Consider the following 19,215-nt stretch of genomic DNA (forward strand, 5'->3'; position numbering starts at 1 on the left):
CTGAGATAACGAACGTGGCTACCCTTTTGAACTTTTAAATCCACTTTTTTTAAAAAAAACTTTTAAATCCACTTTTTTTTCCTTCAGCCCTCGGAGGGCGGGAATATGAGAGTGAAAGAGACAGACAGACGACAGACACTCACTCACTCACACACACTTGACGTAAGCTCCCACCCAGGTCAACGTAAGAGCAAGCAAGCACCTCGCTTAACTGCCGAGGAGCGCAGCTCACCCCGCCCAGGCGGTGGCAGCAGCTAGCTCTGACCATTCCGCGAGCTGGCACCGCGCAGGGCGGGCGCTCCGCTCCTAAATAGCTTTTCTCAGGGCGGGCCGGGGCCACTCCGCGCTGAGAGAGCGGGCTGGGAGAAGCTGAGAAAGAGACGGCTGTTGCCGCACGCGGCGTGGCGACCACGGCGCCCTCCCTCCGCTGCTGCTGCTGCCACCGCCACTGCCACGGAACGCGCCGGGACACGGAGTCCGCGCGCCACATGGGACACAGGCGGGCTGAATGAGGCTTCCCCGCTGCCTCCGTCTCTGAGGCGGGAGAACGGAGCCGCCGCCGCCACCGGCCAACCGGTAACGGCTCCGCATGCGCCACTGGTTGAGAGGAGTGGGGGAGCAGAAGGGCACCAAATTCAAACAGCGAAAGAGACGCAGGCAGAGAAAGGAGGACCGTCGGAAGAACGGATGGTTCGGTGGGGGGAAGCGACGACGAGGAGGAGGAGGAGACGGTGGGAGGAGAGCAGAATGAAGTGAGAGGCAAATAAAAAGAGGGGCTTCGGGGAGGAGGAAGGGGTGGGGAGCAGAGGCAGGCAGGCGGGCTAAGGCAAGGCAGCGCGCGAGAGTCCCTCGCATTCTCTCCAGAGGGAGCTCAGGTCTGCTCTCCGCTTCCCTCGCCAGGCACATCCCGGCGGCCGCCTCTCCTTCTCGCTGTCGCTGAGCGTCCCCCACTGGGCGCCGCCATGGTCGACAGGGGTCCCCTGCTCACGTCCGCGATCATCTTCTACCTGTCCATCGGAGCAGCGATTTTCGAAGTCTTGGAGCAGCCTTACTGGAAGCAAGCGACGCAGAGCTACAAGGACAAGAAAACGCAACTCCTCAAGGATTTTCCCTGCCTGGGCCAGGAAGGGCTGGACAAGATCCTGCAGGTGAGTTTGGGAGCGGGGGAAAAAAACGCCGCTATTCAGAAAGAAATCCGATGGAGAAGTCGCTGGGCTGGGCTGGAGTGTGGCGGCTTGTCCACCTTCTGTGAACCGACGGTCACGTTGGAGGCTTCCAAAGCGGAGGACTTCAAAGAGTACTGTATTATAAGCCTAAGCAAATGGCACCTGAGGACATGAGCGCACACCTCCCGCACACGAAATAAAAAGGGGAAATACCACCCACCCATACACACAGAGAGAGAGTCCCCCCCCCACTTACACGGGGGACATCATTGTGTTCCTCCTGGGGGAAGGAGCCAACCCTTTGAATGAAAGCATGGGTTATTGTTTAGCTCTGTCGGTGCGTTTCAAACCCTGCACCTCCTCCCTCCCTAAATTGCACAGGCCTAACAATGCATGAACAAAATTCAAAGTACAGTAGATGAGCACCAGGAGCGACCCGAGGTTGGGAGTATGTGTTTGCAGAACAAATCGTTCTTTGAAGGGGGGACACACACACATTAAATGTGGCATTCAACGCGAAGCTCACTTGTAACAGCAGTCGTTTTATTTCATTCTCCCCACCCTTTCGGAGCCCTCTCATTGTACCCTCTCGACATACAAAGGCGTTTATCTTTTAAGCAGCGTTTAAGAACTGGACTTTCCCCAGAGTGCTCAGACTCAATTGGTTTGTCACACTCCTTCCCCTCTGTGAACTCCTCCTCAGTCATAAGTTGCCGGTGGCTGTTATTGTGACTTTTCTAAGGGGCAGGCCCAGCACAGTTTTGTACTGTTTTATGTCAGCAGCAGGTGCTTAGTTTCTCGTTTCCTCTTTTTCAAATGTTGTGCAGATGTTATCAGTACAACTTTTAAGCCTGTGAGCAGGTGAGAAGCGTGGAAGAGATTATAAAAAGAAAGGGAGTGCAAACAGGGAGAGAGGGGGAAACTTTGTGATGTGTCCTTGAAACATTGTGCAGTTTTAAGTTTTCTTTCAATATTTGAATGGCAAGGTTTGTACAGTAATAAGCAAAACACCTGTTTCATGCTTTGCATCTGCATAACTGAGCTGTGTGCGGGTGCATGAATTTTCTCCTCTTGAAAGTTCAAAGGTGAACCTCTGTTTAAATTAATTCACTGGGAAATATTCCTTCCTGCAACTTCTAGCTTCTCTAGAATGTTTTCTCATTATCAGCTCAGTATGGATACTCTGGTAAATCTGAATGTGAATAGAAAGATTCCAGTCCTCAAAGAGCTCAACTTGCAGGAGCCCCATTGATTGAGCCACATGAGATCCGGAAACAAAGGGTGATGCTGAATAGTTCCTGCCCTTGATCCTTTTCTTTGTTTGCCTGTCTCTTCTTATATGCTTCATAAGCTCCATTATGTGGAAAGTTTGCCTGGCACTTTTGTTAAGCTCTGGCTTGCACAGAGTGTGAGGCTAGACAGTAAAATAAAGAACTGCAGGATTCTTGTTGCAGCTGCATAAAATATCATTTGGGTTGAATCCTCACTGAACTTCTAGTAGTATATAGCAGTGGACATGTTACTGATTCTGGAACAGAGTCTTGCAGCACCTTTGAAGGCTACTCTTTATTGCAGCATAAGCTTTTGTAGACCAGCTTTTGTCTGTCCTATGCATGAAACATTGTCAGTTTTGCAAGCTCCTGTAACTGTAAACTCCTCAGGGCAGGGACCTGACCCTTTTTGTACCCTGTAAAGCACCATGTGCATTGATGATGTTATAATAACTGGCATATATGCATGTATTACATATACAGATATAGCTGGAAAATTATAAAAGAGGGAGGCCAAAATGTCATGAAATACAGGAAGGTACAGGCATTCTGTGGTGTGTGTGTGTTTTTAGAAAAGCTTGTTCTTCTGGCATATTCATAGCACTTTCATCTGCTGCTGAAGTTGAAAAGGGCAACGGAAATGCTCAAGGGCCTGGAGACATTTGTCCTATGTGGAAAGGTTGCAACATCTGACGAAATGGTACAGAAGGGGGCACATGATAGAGGTATATAATGGTGTGAAGACAGAGAAGTATTTCTAGCCTTCCTCCTAATACCCAGTGTTATCTGATGATGCTGATTGGTAGGAAATTCACCAGGGCTCTTCTTTATGCTCTTAGTGTTTGTGGGTGGAATTAAACATGCACTATTACAAATGTTCCATCTACACAAGCAGAAGGTTTGCCAGATGGAATGATTCCACCCCCCTGCACTGTTCTGGAGCTTCTTCTGACACACACAAACCCAAGCCAATTGTGGGGAGGTGAAAAGCCTGTGTGCAGGGCTTCCACTGAAAGGGTCGTTGGTATATATCTTATTCTTCCTGTGCTTCATCACTTCGAAGTTAATATAACTGTAGAGGGTTATGCAATAAGGGTCAATCAATTTATACAGCCCGGGCTGCATGACTGGAGTATTCCATGGTCTGTCTATCTGTTTTCACTTGTTTTGGGGGATACATGGAATGGATCCAATTTTCCAATTTGAAAAAGGAAGGATGGGCTTACAATTAATTTACTCATTGTTATCATATAGCATTGCTTTAATTGACGTCAAAATGAAAATATTCTAACCACTGGATGCACTGGGATAACATTCCGTAATGTGAACTGGGGTAGTCATGGCTGATGGTTATTGCAGAAAACCTCTCTTTTAGTGTGAGGGTGAGCTAAGTAACCTTTTGGTTTAAATTCTTTTGTGCTGTCACGACTGATTTTCAGGTTTCTGTAACTTTATATCTCTGTTGGCCCCTTGGTGACTGATGTGACTGTCATCTAAGGCAGTGGATCATAAACTTGGTGTTTGCTTGTTCTTTGTGGACTTGTATTTTCTTGCCCCACACCCACCACATGGGGGGATGCTTGACAGGCTTCAGATTATAAAAACTCAACTACTGCACAGCTCAGTCGCAGTTATTTGTGTGCACATGGAAGAATGATGCATGCAGCTGGTGGTTTCTTCAAAGTTTTCAGAGGGACTTGTTGCTTGGCTTTAAAGGAAAATCAATCAAGTTTATTTAAAAACAACAACAACCTGAAAAGTACCTCTTCAGCAAGGGATGGAAATTCAAGAAAACCTGTTGGCATTTACCGGTACCTCCCTTTTCACTGTTTCAGATTTCAGGTTTGGTTACACTGTTAGTCGTGTGCATTGCACAACATTACAAATGGGTTTTGTGTAGTTGTTGAGCTAAATAATCTCTCAGCATTTTGCGTGAGGGGTCACTGTCACCAAATTTTATAACACTGTAAAGCTATGATCATTAGCCTTCCATGTATATGATGTTGCACACAGAATATGCTTCTTGATCTTGCACAATCATTGCTACATGTTCCTATAAGTAAAAGTTTCGGAGGCTTCCTGTTCAAGGGGCTAGAACTTCCTCTTTCTTTTTCAAAGTTCTTCTTCAGCAGAATTCAGAAATGCTGCTGGTACATCTATCTCCTTCCCCTTTTGCTCATGTTGTGCCCATGCTTGAATCCCTTCATTAATTTCCACTTGCCTTTGGTTTCCCCCAACCGTACTCTGTCCTGTATGAACCGTTATCTGTTTCTCTTCACTCTATGACAGTGAAGTCTCATGTCAGGTTTCTATTTCTTGTATCCCTTTTCTAGTTAGGGCTCTTCATGTTTTAATTTGAAATTGCGCAAAGTTACTAAATGTTCATAGGCTGCAATCTTACATGCATTTAGCTGGGAGTAAGCTGACATCTAAGTAAACATGAATAGGGTCTGGCTATGTATGTGTGTTCTTCATTGCTGAGGATGCAACTGAGATAAAATACCCAGTTTAGGGGGATATTTGTCACTTCTCTTGTGACCTGACTACCTCTTCTGCTGACATAGCAGCACCCATCATGCTGCTATGCTGCACAAAATGCTGCTCCATGGGCTAGGATGGAAGTAGTGAGAAGTGTGGATTACTGCTGACCCGTGAATGTGCAGCACTGGCTCTATCATTGAGCACAGTGAAGCAGCCAACTCGGAGACTGGCAGCATGGTGTTGGAGGGCAGAACCCTGCACACTAAGCTAGTCTGCTGCTCTCAGGTGTAACTCCATCACCAACATTGAAGCAAAATTCAAATGCCAGTCCAGCCAGCTTCTGTACATGGAATAAGGAGTGCCATCTCTTCCTTTGCCTTAGGCAGAAGCTTGAACCAGCTCTGGGATTATGATTTAGAACTTACATAGGCCTAATTCAGTCTTAATGGTCTTCACTTATGAATAAACCACAGTGAACATTGTGCTTGCTTCCTCTTTTGCACCCACGAGGAGATCAGTTTTATACTAAGCACAGGTCTCTGTTATGTCCTGACTAAAGTTTTACATCTGTTAGAACAAAACAGGATCTGCAATCATGATTTAATTCTGGCTTATATTCACTAAACAAACAATCCACAGTTCCATAAATTCAGACATAATGAGGAACTGTGGTTTGTTTAAAAACTGCAAGGAAAGGTTTTTCTCCAACTCAGAGGCACACCCAAGGAAGGGAGAGGAGGGGGTAAAGGTGCAAACTGGATACACATTCACATAGTGGGAAACCATAGCTTCTATTACATCTGCTATTTACCCCTGTATAAGGGACTGGCTGGATGCAGAGGATTGGTGGGAGGTCGCAAGAATGGGTGATGCAAATCATGTATATGGTAGCGCACATAAATTCATTGCATTGTACTGTAGTAAGTGAACCTTCTGTTCCCATTGGGTTCACTGAGGGTTACTCTGAAGTAACTTTGCTGAGAATTTTTTAAAAGCTCATATGTTGTTACAGGGAAGGACAAGTCTATACTAACTGGTGATGTGTGAACTGCTATTTCAAAGCTTAGCTACCCTCCCCCTTAACTGCTTAGAGGTTTTATTACAATCAAGCAATATATGCTCAACACTAAATACATGCAGCAGAAATTTAACAAAATAATTTGTTACATTTCACATCAGTACTTCAATCACAAAATCTACCCCTTTGCATTTCATGTCCTTTTGCTTGCAACTCCCCTCGTTCCTCTACTCGCACATCTTCCAGCTGATTATAGTAGTTCATATGCCTGAGGAGGTAGACACAAAAACGTAGGCCATAATGGATCTGTTAATCCTGAAGATTTGAGAGAAGACCTGTGTATTTTGGCAATATACTCTTTGTAGATATTCCCTCTGAAGCAGTTGAAAACTCTCAGCCTCTGATTCCTCATGTATTGACATGACTTTGACTTGTGAAACTGAAGTGAGAGGCTGCCATAAAAATTATGATTGTAAAAAATCGTTATAAATGCAAAATGGCTTAATTGGGTGTGTTAAATCTTGATGGAGTTCATCAGCTTGGAACTCAGATACAGATCCTGCATTTAATTTTGTTTGCTTGCCATTTTTTTTACTTTGTTGTTCAAGGATGCATTGGAGAGGTCCCTGCTACCCTATTGTCCCTATTGTGTAAAATTGTTTAGCCAAGCATCGTAGCATGTGTCCAATAGGAGTTATACTTCCAAACATAAAAAAATAAGTAGCCAGTAACTGTTTACACACTTTGGTGAGTGAACAGCTGAGACACTTGTGAATTTTTATTTCCTGGATAATTATTAAGAACTTGGGAAAGTTGAGTTGGCTGAGAGCAGATTTTCTTCCTTCCTGGCATAACTGCCAAACTAGTATTAATAACTAAATGGGACAAGACCCTATTTTCAAAAAAATGGAAGCAAAGTTCTTTCTTCCCTGGAGTAAAAACAGTTACAGGAAGTTGAGGATGCACCCCAATGCCTTCCTGTGTAGACGTCTGTCTTTGCTGGAAAATTTTGGGTTCCATATTTCCAGACACAGACCCTTGAGGTACCACTAAAGCACATCACCCTACTCATGTTCTGAACAACCACTGAGTCACAGAAACATGGGTAGCTTGTTGCATCATTTCCTTGGTTCTGTGTCTTGCGCAAATTAGAAATTGTGCACCTCTTGTCTTCCTCTTTCTCCCCCCTCCCCTCCGCCTCTCTTTCTATAGCGTTTGTCACGTACCAATTTATTTTTCAACAAGAACTTGATTACATGTTATATTGCTATGTCAATTAAACAGATGTTAACATCTGCATTGTTGCTGATGGAGGAAGAAGAGAGGAGCAGGCACACCACACTCCCAATAACAGTATTTAACCTGTGGCCTTCAAGATATTGTTAGACTACAGCTCCTATCAGTCCCAGTTTGCATGGCCAATGGTCAAGAATGATGGAAGTTGTAATCCAACAACATTTGGAGGGCCAAAGTGTCCCAGTTCCTGCCATACTTGCTTTGAGGAAGGAATGTTTCCACCTTCATTTATAGCAAGAAGCTGTAGAATGGCTTTCTTTTCTCCACATCTCAATAAGCATTTATATTGCTGTTGAGCAAATGAGATTTTTTTCCTCAGCAAGTGAGCCATTGTAATTTGGAGTGCTGTCAAAATTATTATAATTATTAAAATGCATATACTGCCATTCATTCAAGGATCACAGGGCAGTTTGCAGCAGTGGCATAGCGTGGGTTGTCAGCACCCGGGGCAAGGCAAGTAATTTGCACCCCCTAACCCGTGGATTTGCGCCCCCTAACCCGTGGATTTGCGCCCCCTAACCCTAACCCCCAGATGTTGCGCCCGGTGCGGCCGCCCCCCCCTGCACCCCCCACGCTACGCCACTGGTTTGCAGTATTCTATGTAGCTCAGCAAATGCCATGGGCATCTTATTTCCTAAATGCATATGCCATTTAGGACCGGAACATCCAAGATCCTGCCTACAAGGAGGGATGTAAGGGCTGAAGTAAATTAAGATGGATACAGAATTTGCTGTGAAACTAATTTGCTATTCCTTGGGAGTGCGACTGCTTCCCCCATCATACATGGGAGCACAAGTCATTCAGCTTTTTTAAAAAAGAGTGGAGGTCAGCAAGATGACTCCTGGCATCTTTTGTATTATTGATTATATAATGAAAACTTGTCTTTGAATTAAGAGTTGCAGGACTTATCTCCAAAAGGATGGAGTAGCAGCATGACTTCATTGTCTGGATAAGCTCTGTCTCTCAACCCCATGATTAGTATAAGCCCCCTTTCATGCATGATGTGTAGATATATTCAGTGGAAAGCCTACATATGTAGAGGTCTGTAGGACTAGCCATATTACATTTTACATTCCTACTATTTTGATACCCTCACTCCAACTTCTGTCTGACATACACTAGAGCAGATTGGCCAAGAGCTGAGCCAGTTATATTTCAGACAGTGAATTAAGGACAATGGCTATCATGACCTTTCAAGATACATACCATTGATTGTCCCAGTTGGATAAGAGGTGGGGGTGGGAAGAAGCAGCTGCAGGAAGCCTAGATAAACCTAAATGTGAACAACAAGTTTGTGGCTTCTTACAAAGAACAGGATGCTATCTTCGCCAGAGCGGTCTCTTACCCCACCCTTGATTTGCTTCTGGGTACTTTAAAAAAGACATAAGAAAAGGAAGAAGAAGAAGCACAACATCTATATCCAAGTAAATGTGTAAGTATCTTGTACACTCTTGGTGGAATTGAAGCAACATTAACTCCTCCTGAAACTTGGAAATAACTACTGAGATATCTTCAGCTCTAGGACAATGCCTGAGAGAGCCACTATTTCTGCCATTTGCACTATGCAATCCATTATTTACTTAATTCATTTACCTGAAACCTGCTTTAATCTGGTCCCAAGTTGTTCAGTAATAATGCCTTGGTATTAGTTAGGTATTAGTAACAACACACTGAAGATAGTCCAGTACCAAATAGGCAGACAGAGCAGTTTCCTCAATATAATGTAATATGTGCATATCCAAGTACTGCATTTAACAACTTCACTGCAGTATCCTGCAGCAGCAGCAGCTTCCAGACCAGTCTGAAGGGAAGCCCCCAAGAGAGCACATTACAGTTGTGCAGTTGTGAGGATACCAATGCATGGATCATGGTGGCCAAGCTAGCCCTGTTCAGGAAAGGACATATGTGGTGTACCAGCCTAAGTTGATGATAGGTCTCCTTGCCAAAGAAGTTGCTTGGTCCTCCAGTGACAAAGATGGATGCAAGAGGACCTGAAAGCTATGTAGCCGTTCCTTCACAGGGAATGCAGCCTCATCCAGAACTAGCAAGCTCATGAACTCCTGGACTTAGCTATTTTGTCAAAACTTCCAGAGAGACTTTGACACATACTTCCAATTTTCCTTAATGCCCTCCCCCCCCCGAAATGTGTCAGTGGCAGACTTGGGCTTTCAAATTTTAGTGGCATCCCGTGCAACGCCAAAATTTGGCACACACACACCCCACCTCTCTACCTCTCAACATACGTTCTGTAAGTCACTGTTGCAGTGCCTTCTCGGCTCTGTGTGGGCAAACTGGTGTGGGCAAAGCAAGTGTGGGCAAACTGGTCGTGCTCCCCTAAATCCACCTCTGAATATATGCAGCAGCGTTACATATTTTCTCCAATTGAGATATACAGCTAAGGTCAATCATGTAATAGTAGTAGTAACATGAAATGTTTAGGGAGTAGCCAAGCTTCCATTTTACAGACATCTTAAGAATGCATATCCAGACCTGCTCCAGTATGGACAGCTGCTTACTTGGACAGAAGTCCCAACAGCTGCTCTCCTTTTTCTGGCCCACACATCATTAAGTCGATCCAGTTTCAGGCTTTATGATGCAACAGCGTTTGCAGCTGCACTTGTTTCAAAAGAAGGGTGTTACATTTTCAGTGGTTCCTGAAAATACAAAATTGGCTAAAAGAAAGAAGTTTGAGACAGCCGTTTCCTGCACTGTTGAGGTGGGGAGGGGTAATATTTATTTATTTTTGTACTAAGCAGATGTAAAAGATACAGAAACTGAGGACAGGGAGAAAAGAGAGCAATTAGTAGAAATTTGCTGCTTCCAGCAAAATGCGCCCTCCTGGTCATATTTTTCAAGGGCACGTTTGCCTTTCTTAGCTGCCTGCATCTAATACAGATCTTAGCAAGAGCAGATCATGTTAGTTCTTTGAATGGCTTATCAGCACATGCAGCTAGGCCTGTTGTATGAAGCCCAACCACAAAGCAGCAACAATTTGTGTGAAGCCTGAAGCTCTGAAAAAGTAAGACTGTTCAATACTGCACTCCACCATGGGGTTAGTGGTATGCTACTAACTAGAGGATGTGATTGCATTAAGGTACAGTATCACAGTGGCACAGTCCTTGTGCATATGCAGTCTTTGTGTTTATATTAATGTAAAGAAACTGCAAAGCTCACTTGTCACTGTAAGGCTTGGTTCTAATAGTACACTGAAACACTTTCTAGGTTCTCAAGCTTGATCCATTCCAGAAGTCCATTCCAAAACCAAAGCGTTCCAAAACCAAGGTGTGCTTTCCCATAGAAAGTAATGCAAAACGGGTTAATCTGTTCCAGGCTTTTAAAAACAACCCCTAAAACAGCAATTTAACATGAATTTTACTATCCAACGAGACCATTGATCTATAAAATGAAAGCAGTAATCAATGTACTGTACTATAAAATAAATAAGACAGTATTGTAGTACTGTGCTTTCATGAGCTTTCCGTGTGTATCTGAAGAAGTGTGCATGCACATGAAAGCTCATACCAATAACAAACTTAGTTGGTCTCTAAGGTGCTACTGGAAGGAATTTACATATTATGGCATTTGACTAGCCTGTTTGTGTCTTTGTAAGAACGATAACAGCATTTCAAAAAGTTTCTGTAGCAATCATATCGAGACTTGTAGCTGGTTACATACTACCTTTTCTGAAGAACCACAGACGGAAACCCCCCTTTCCTTTTTCTTGCCTTCCGTGGGTTTTTTTTTGTTACTAGAACCCATGACAGCACAGGAAGTAAGTTTATTTTACACAGAGCCAGACCTTAAATAGCATTCTTTGCAAATCCCCCCCAAATATTGAAATTCAAAGAAATTAGGAAAATGGCAGTTAGAACTCAAACTACATCCTTGAAATAGTATATCCTCTTTCCAGACAGAACAGAGTAAAACCTCCTAACTGACAAATAACAGAATTGTATTAGTTAAGTTCTAGCCCCACTTACCTGAGACTAAGGGCACATCCTCACTTGTCTTTTGCCTCACTCTTTCCAAGCAGAAGTCCATACTTTAACACTCCAAGCATGCATTTATTTATTTATTTATTTAGCCCTGCGCTTCCCTTGGGAAAACTACTCTGTACAGCCAAACCAGAGCAAATGTCAATTCTGGTTTTCTGTGGGTGGATGTTTATAAGCCTTAAGCCTTATTGAATTCCACATGACTTCCATTTGAGTAGATATCATTAGCTTGTACTGTAAGACTGATTGTCCCACTAATTATAATGAAACAAACTTGTTCAGTTTCCCCATAAGTTACACCTTGGTATCCAAATGCAGTTTAGACAAACCTTTGCACTTTTAATGCAAGTTATGTGTCAAAGCCTCAACATTAATCTGTATTTAAATTATATTAAATTAACATAATTCAATTTAGGGCTATTAACCACATTAAACTGAGAGCAGCACATGACTCATTTGTAAAGCACTGTTAAATGTCCAAGCAGCTTTTTATTTCTTCTCATTCAGCTTCGTTTTATCTAAACTCCCAGGGGAATGAAGATGAGAACATCTTGTGCTTTAATTAGCCAAAGTTTCTCTCAATGAGAATACTATGCATTAGGTCTGATTTGGGCCATATGGAGCACACCAAAGCTTTAGGGAACAATTCAGTGCTACCACCAATCCTCTATTGCTGGCAGTCCTCCTGACCACATCAGAGTGGGGACAGATAAGGCCCTGTCTTTTATGTAGACTAGGATAACCGAAGTTTGATAATAAAGGCTCTATTTTGTGCCTTAGTTAAGCTTTTGAAAAATGTAAGTTCCTGAATATGGAACTTACATATGGAATATGCTGGCATTTTCAGGGTTTTGTGCCATTAAAGTGAAGGTTTGCAAGGAGGCATCTCTCTCTACCTCCTTCAGCAGCCTTAAAACAGAACCTCACTTTTTCTACTTGGGTACACAGATCCATGTATGAAATAGACACATACGTGATCCAGCAAGTTTGAAGACCAGCTGTGCAGAATTGGGTGTGCTTCTTGCTACTACCCGCAACTGCAAAATCCTCTGGAGCAGTGTTGGGAAAGAACTGGGATGATGCTACTGAGTTTTATTGTTTGTTTATAAAGTTTATTGTTTGTTTATAAAGTTTAATATCCCACTCTTGAGAACTGAAAAGCCTTGCGGTTAAGGATTAAAAATGAGGAACCAATGGAAGCAGATAACAGGATGCAACCCGAAAAGAGACACAGGCTAAAAATGAGATATAATTTGCATCTACAGGTTCACATGTGAACTAAAACTCTGTCACCCATGCAACGCAACTGGTGTTACAACTCTAGATTCTTTGCGCTGTAAGGCAGTGTGCTTGGTGTGCAGAATCAAAAGCAGATTACAGTACATTGGGGTGGGGAAGAGTTTTTTCCCCAGTTATCCACACTGTTTCTTAAACCATCTGTGTTGACTGAACATGTCTCTTTAACTACAATTATTTAATGACTCCTCTAAAATAGTTATCTAAATTGCTGTTTCATGGCACAGTAACCAGTTACTGGTTTGGCAATACTCACCCTTGGATAGTTTGTTTAGCTGCTTCTCCTTTTTTTAATTATATGGGATGGATGTTCTCTTGGATTTCATTTGGTTTACATGCAGGACAACTAGATGGAAACTCACTATGAAATGATGAACTTGCTGTTTCCAGCTGAAAATAAAGATTTTGTAGATTCAGTGTATTGTACCTACAAGTGGAGTCAACAGCGGAGCGTGTGAGTCAGATACCTCCTCTCTTTGAGTGGGAGTGTGTCTAGTTTTGGTGTGAGGTCTAGTTTAGTGGTTGGGCATCCTATGGTTTTCCATATGCTGTTTCATTTCATCTCCCACCAGTCTCAGCCAACATCGTCAATGATCAGGGATGATGGGAGTTGTTGTCCAGCAACATCTAGAGGGTCACAGGCTAGCCAGCTTTGCTTTAGATACTTGTAGTCTAAACTGGGAAGTAAATACTGCTGGAGTCAATAAGGCTTGCCCAAGTAAGTGTGCACAGGATGCTAGTTTTAGGTAATTTTTTAGGAGGAACAACGATCGAAATTGCGGTCCATTGTTGTTGTTCTTAAGAATTCAATAAGATTCCAGAGCTTTCAGGAACAGAAACCTCCTGCAGCAGCCTGTGTGTGGGTTTGTTTGGCACATCAGGTTAACTAACTTTGAAATATGTTAGCTTGCATGAGTATTGACTGTGTGCCTTTTTATTTATATTTACATTTTATAGTAGTATACATTGCCTTTCAACCAATAAGCCCTTGATGTGGCTGGTTAGAGTGTTTTCTCATTTCTGTTAAATAGTTACACCACTTGAATTTTATTTGTTGATAAAATACTAAGAGTGTGGCCTGGGGGGGGGCTTAGCTCTATAAAGTGAGCCATCTTGCTAACTGTTTTAAAGCCAAATCATTTTTGTACTTTGAATTCTTCAGTTTGGGGTCATCACAGTGTTTTGAAGTACGTATAGCAGAAAAGGGCTGACACGAGGAGAAAGATTCTTCTTTTAAAATAACACCCCACAAAAGAGAAGGTTGTCTTGCCACAACAGTGGTTCTGATTTCCCAGGACATTTTTCCATTTTCTCTAAAATATTGAATCCTTGTTCTCCATGCCAAAGGGAACACTGAAGCAATGAAAGCATGTGCTTGTGTCTTGGGAGGAGTCCTGTCCTCAGGCAGACATGCTGTGTTTGGTCAATTACTCTTCTGTAATTTTCCATGCACTGCCTATAAACATCACAGAATTCTGCAAAACTTCATTTGCCATCTGTCTTGAAAAACCAAGCTATCATTTTTCAGAAGAACAAATATCTATCTGCTGATGATTGAGCTAGTAGATGTTTGCAAAACTCTGCAGGAAAAACAAGATGCAACATTCTTCTGTATCTCACTTTGATTTAAGATCACACTATTTCAACAGAAGTTATCAATACTGGTGTCCATTTTTTTTATATACTTCTATGGTTTTTAAGGCTGTGAATTCTCTTTTAGGCAACTGAATTCCAAGCTTCTTGTCTTGAAGCAGTGTCTATGTTTTTCTTGTGTTTGAGCTTTTGGGGATTAATTATAAATAAAATTTTGTATCTAGGAGCACAGGCATCATTTGTACTTCTCATCCTCATACAGAGGCTACATATATCACACTAAGTCAAACTATGGTTTTATTAACTCAGAATTTGGTGAAACAAGCCATGCTTAAGCCACAAACCATCCAACCAACCAAACAATCCTAGGTCTGTTTTGTTTTTCATTGACTTGTTTCCTCCCCCCCACTTTCCTCTCCTTGCTCTCCTGAATGCCATTGAAGTACCCTGCTCCTGCTCACTGGATCACAGTACCCCTTCCCATTGGCCAGCTGCTAGAGAGGAGGTGTGGAAATTTTCTCTTGAGTGCTTCATTTGCTCTTGTCAACAGCTAATTCCCCACCTTCCCCTATCAAAGAAATACCCGGAGTTCTTAGCAGTACACAGTTTCTTAACCCCTTTACTTGCTCCACTTTGCTGCTGCAATGTTTATTGGCTTTATTTCCCCAGCTGTGCCTTATAGAAAATTTAGGGAGAGTTAAAGACCACAAAGCACATCCTTGCTTAATGCACACACTGGCATCCTAGTTCACCTAGGTCAGTTCAGGGAGTGAAAGTGTGACATGATTATTGAGTCTGCTGCTACCTGTGTGAATTGTTTTTGAAACCTTGAACAGCAGGTATCTGGCACATAAACATGACTTGAAACCCTTCCCTACAGGTTAAAGTGGCATGTAATAAAGCTGCATTTAGTTGCAATCTTTCAACAGTGCACTCTTTCAACAGTGCAAACACGGACTAAGAAAATAATTCAAAAAGGTCCCTTTTAAGTTTTCCTCTGCTATGCATGTTGCAGCTGTGAAACAAAAGCCACATTGGTAGGGAAACTGATATTGTTACCAGGCAGAGTTGGCAGTGACGATGGCTTAGCACTGAGAGCAATTTTGCTTTACAACTGCTCTTGCGTAGTGTCTCTGCTTGGTGGGCAATTTTGATTGTCAAATCACACTTAAAGCATAGCTAAGGAAGTCCCCATGTTTGCACATAATGTTAAATCATAGTTAAGTTCAGTAAGCCAACAAATATCCATGGCTTATCTCCACTAATGAACCATAGTTAATAAGCTATAGTTAAGGCACTGGGCTTGGTTTGCACATAATTCTAAACCATGTTCCATGCAAATCAGGCCACGTCAATTAGGGTTTTAAGTTGTACTCTGACAAATACGATACTGGGATAGCCACATTTTAATGGTAGTTCATTTAAATATTTTGATTTTGTGCAGATTTTATAATATGCTTTAACACTTTAAATAGAATTCTGTACTGAAGAAATCTGCCCACACCAAATTGTTCGGTTTTCTGACAGCAGGCTTTTTCTCAACAGCTGCTTGTTTGTCTTTAACCACTGTTGACACTGATTTCTGTTTTCTGTTCTGAAGTACTCTCCAGACTTCATGGCAGGGAGATAATTCTTGGCTGTTTTAAATGGGGGGAAATCATCCAAATTTGGAAGGCCATTCCCCACCCCCACTCCAGTTGTCTCAGAAGTAAAACATGTCCATTGTGTAGTTATGTCAACTTGCAGAATTAGTATCTGTTAAGAGGACTGGTAATCAGTCATAGCTCTTCTAGTCAAGGATGCTTGTAACTTATTAACTAGAAATGGCTTCTGCAGTTGGGGAAAAAGAAATAGAAAGTAAGTTCAGTGTTAAACCAACATGTAAGGATGGAATAATTGTGCTTTCATCCTAGCTTCTGCTTATTTGCTCTGACATCATGCAAGTAGGTCAAAAGTTCAAGGATGACAGTGATTTGCTCTGGGTGTGATCCAGCAGTCTGTGATGCCTGGTAACCTTTTCTTGGCAGTATGGTATTCATTTGCACTGTAAGCTGCAGGACAATGGACAAACAGAGGACCCAATTTATAGTTGCCAATTTACATGCCATGATTTAAGTTTTCTTTTATCTTTTTTGTTAATGCATGTGAGGACAGCATGCGCAACCTTTCCCTATTGCAATGTCTTCATGAACATAGGTTCATATAGTAATGAGTTTGTGGATGCCAGATCCTCCCCTAAATTCCTGGGTCTAGTGGTTCTTGGTGTTTAATCAATGCTTAGAGTGTTAATATGGGTTGCCAGGTGTTGAATTTAGCAGTGTCAAAATACAGGTCAAACCAGTTTTTCCTGTGCTCAGGAAATCACCTGGGAGAAGAGCCATAACGGAGAACAAAAGAAAGGTAATGGGCAACCAAACAAAGCAGATGTGCTGTGCTGGACAGCAGATGGGTGTGAGCCCCCACTTCCACTGAGAGATAGTTAGCAGGAAAAAAGCAGAGTTGTATTTGGATTGCAGTTGGTTGGGATATGGGCTAGAGAGAGAGAAGTGTCAGGCTGTTAAATGCAGCAAGCTGAGCAGAGGGTCAGAGAGACATCATTTCTTTCTGGATCCAAGGCTGCAGCAATGAGAGAAACAGGACCCTCTTGGAGTGTAATGCTTTACACCCTTCCATCATCATAGGCTCAGGTTGTATATGTGTGTAATTATCATAAAGACACCACAGTCTCTGCTGTGCCTCAGTTCCAAAGGAAACAAGAGCCCTAGGTAAGCAACTGGACCCCTGGAATCTCACACCACTCAGAGACTGGAATGGTGTGCAACAACATGTTGTCAGATACTGCTGGCTTGCCACCACAATGCAATCTTTTTTATGTTTTCTGGTAGCATGTTATCAGTAACCTAGGAAGAAACAGATTAGGGAACTATATAATGCCCCAACGAGGAATCAAAAAGAAGTATTTAATATATAGTAAATGTATGTAAATGTATGTAAAGATATCCTTTGCTTCTAAAGCTGCCTGTAACATTGGCACTGAAGCAGCGTGGTTTTAGCTTGTTTTAAACAGCTATTTATGTTGAGTGCCAACATTAATTGCTCTGATTCTGCCCCCAGCTTATCAGTGCAAAGTTCAGACTTGTTCAAAGGAAACCCAATTGCTGCAGATCCTTTAAGATCCAGGTATCCTTTAAGCTTAATTGTTACCACCTTCACTTTACATGCATATTCTAAAACCTGGTTTGTTTGTTAGTTTGTTTATTAGATTTTTTACCCACTCCTTCACCATGGTATACAATAATACAGTAGAAACAATTACAATTCTAAAACACATAAAACCATTCCAAGTGGAACAGAAACATTTGCCTTGTTCATTTTAGTTTAGTTATGCCTCGTATCTCAGGTCATGCTTTATTCCTTTCCCTGGAGCCTGAGTGATTCCAGCATTCAGTGCAATGGAAACTGCTCTGGTTTTGTGGGCTTCTGGTGAGTCTCACTGAGGTAGTGGTGGGAGATGATACATATGTTTTGGCTTTTACATTTTTTTTATTTTTATTGCACTGAAGTTGTTGCTCACCCTTTGATTAATAAATAGTGCTTATAACAGAGCTGTCGTTAGGACATACAGTGGTACTTCGGGTTAAGAACTTAATTCGTTCCAGAGGTCCGTTCTTAACCTGAAACTGTTCTTAACCTGAAGCACCACTTTAGCTAATGGGGCCTCCCGCTGCCAGAGCATAATTTCTGTTCTCATCCTGAAGCAAAGTTCTTAACCCGAGGTGCTATTTCCGGGTTAGAGGAGTCTGTAACCTGAAGTGTATGTAACCTGAAGCATATGTAACCCAAGGTACCACTGTATAGATATAGAGATATAGATAGACAGATATAATCACAAAGGCTGGTGATGAAGCAGAGTATAGCTACTATGAAACATGACTCCCCTCCCTCTCCCATTTCCTTTTTTAAAAATGGAGAATTCCTAAATCTCTGGCAAATCTGCTGGTAAATGATAAAACAACAAAATCTTGGACGACATCTCCTCCCTCCCTCTCCCGCAGCAATCAGAAGTAAAACTATGCCCAGTGTGTGTAGTTCTGTTACATAAGAAATAAACAAGAAACCCGGCAGCATTTACTTGCATGCTTTAGATTTCAGACTTTGCCACAAGCTCTGGGCGCTTTGTTAGGCAAGAAACAGAGGTTTGTTCAGATGCAAGTCTAGGCTGCTGGCACAGTAAATAACAGACGAACAGCAATAAATGAGACATCGTGCCTTGAAGCCCCAAAATATGTGAACACTCAGTAGTACTGTTATATAAATGCTACAAAAATGATCTGAAAGAGCAAAGCTGTTCTCTCAGAGTATGATTTGGGTTCTTGGTGCTTTTTGCATTAAAAAGCCATTATTGGGGAGGAACAGCAGGGGAGGGCTTTTGTCTTCATAGCCAGCTGTAGACTTCCCAGAAGAACCAGACCGCCCAAAGTTGAATCAAGGATGTTGGACTACATACACTCTGATCCAGCAGGAGTTGTTACATATATTTGTGTTGCTGAGATGCAGATTTTATTATCCACTTGCTCATTAATCAGTTGATAGGTTTAACAGGTAGCCCAAATCTAGCTATATTTACTCCAACGTAGGTCCTACAGATTCCAACCAAATGTGTTCGCAAATAAGCATCATTAGGATTGCAACCTTAAATTTTGTGTTGGATGTTTTAACTTCACTTTTCTCTGCAGTGGTGTTACTCACTTTGGTTCTTTAAAAAACCTGTGCAGCACATAGGCCAGCTGATAAGAGGGGGAGCATAGCCAAAATTTTAATTTGATTATAGCCTGACTCACCAGGTAATCCACTTTATGCGGTGCATAAAGTTCTCCAGCTGCACCTGCACAGCTGAGAAAAGTTCACGTTTCAGTGGAGAAATTGCAACAGCACTTTGAACTTTGATTCCATTCCTTTGAAAGATAACTGCAAGTCAAAACAACTGCTGAAATGATTAAACGGTATCTGCTAGCAACAATCAGTTCTTCACAATAGGCAATAACAGATGAAAACCTGAATAAGGCCTTAGCAAATTTAAACAGCTATCAAAGAGTGCA

General features: G+C 42.2%; 1 protein-coding gene across 2 annotated transcripts in view; it reads left to right on the forward strand.

Annotated features, from left to right (window-relative positions):
- Positions 1 to 252: 252 nt before the first annotated feature.
- The window catches only part of KCNK5 (potassium two pore domain channel subfamily K member 5), a 38,248-nt gene continuing 19,285 nt past the window's right edge, over positions 253 to 19,215 (forward strand). The window contains exons 1-2 of one of the 2 annotated variants that reach the window (XM_081904179.1): positions 253 to 576; positions 901 to 1,148. In XM_081904179.1, coding sequence (XP_081760305.1) covers positions 963 to 1,148 — 186 coding nt within the window. In that variant the 5' untranslated portion in view covers positions 253 to 576; positions 901 to 962. Of the gene's footprint in view, positions 577 to 801; positions 1,149 to 19,215 lie in introns of those variants that run through there. The other variant, XM_081904180.1, reaches the window with a different exon arrangement.

This window comes from Podarcis melisellensis (assembly GCF_964234715.1).
Source record: "Podarcis melisellensis genome assembly, chromosome: 3".
Classification (NCBI taxonomy): domain Eukaryota; kingdom Metazoa; phylum Chordata; class Lepidosauria; order Squamata; family Lacertidae; genus Podarcis; species Podarcis melisellensis.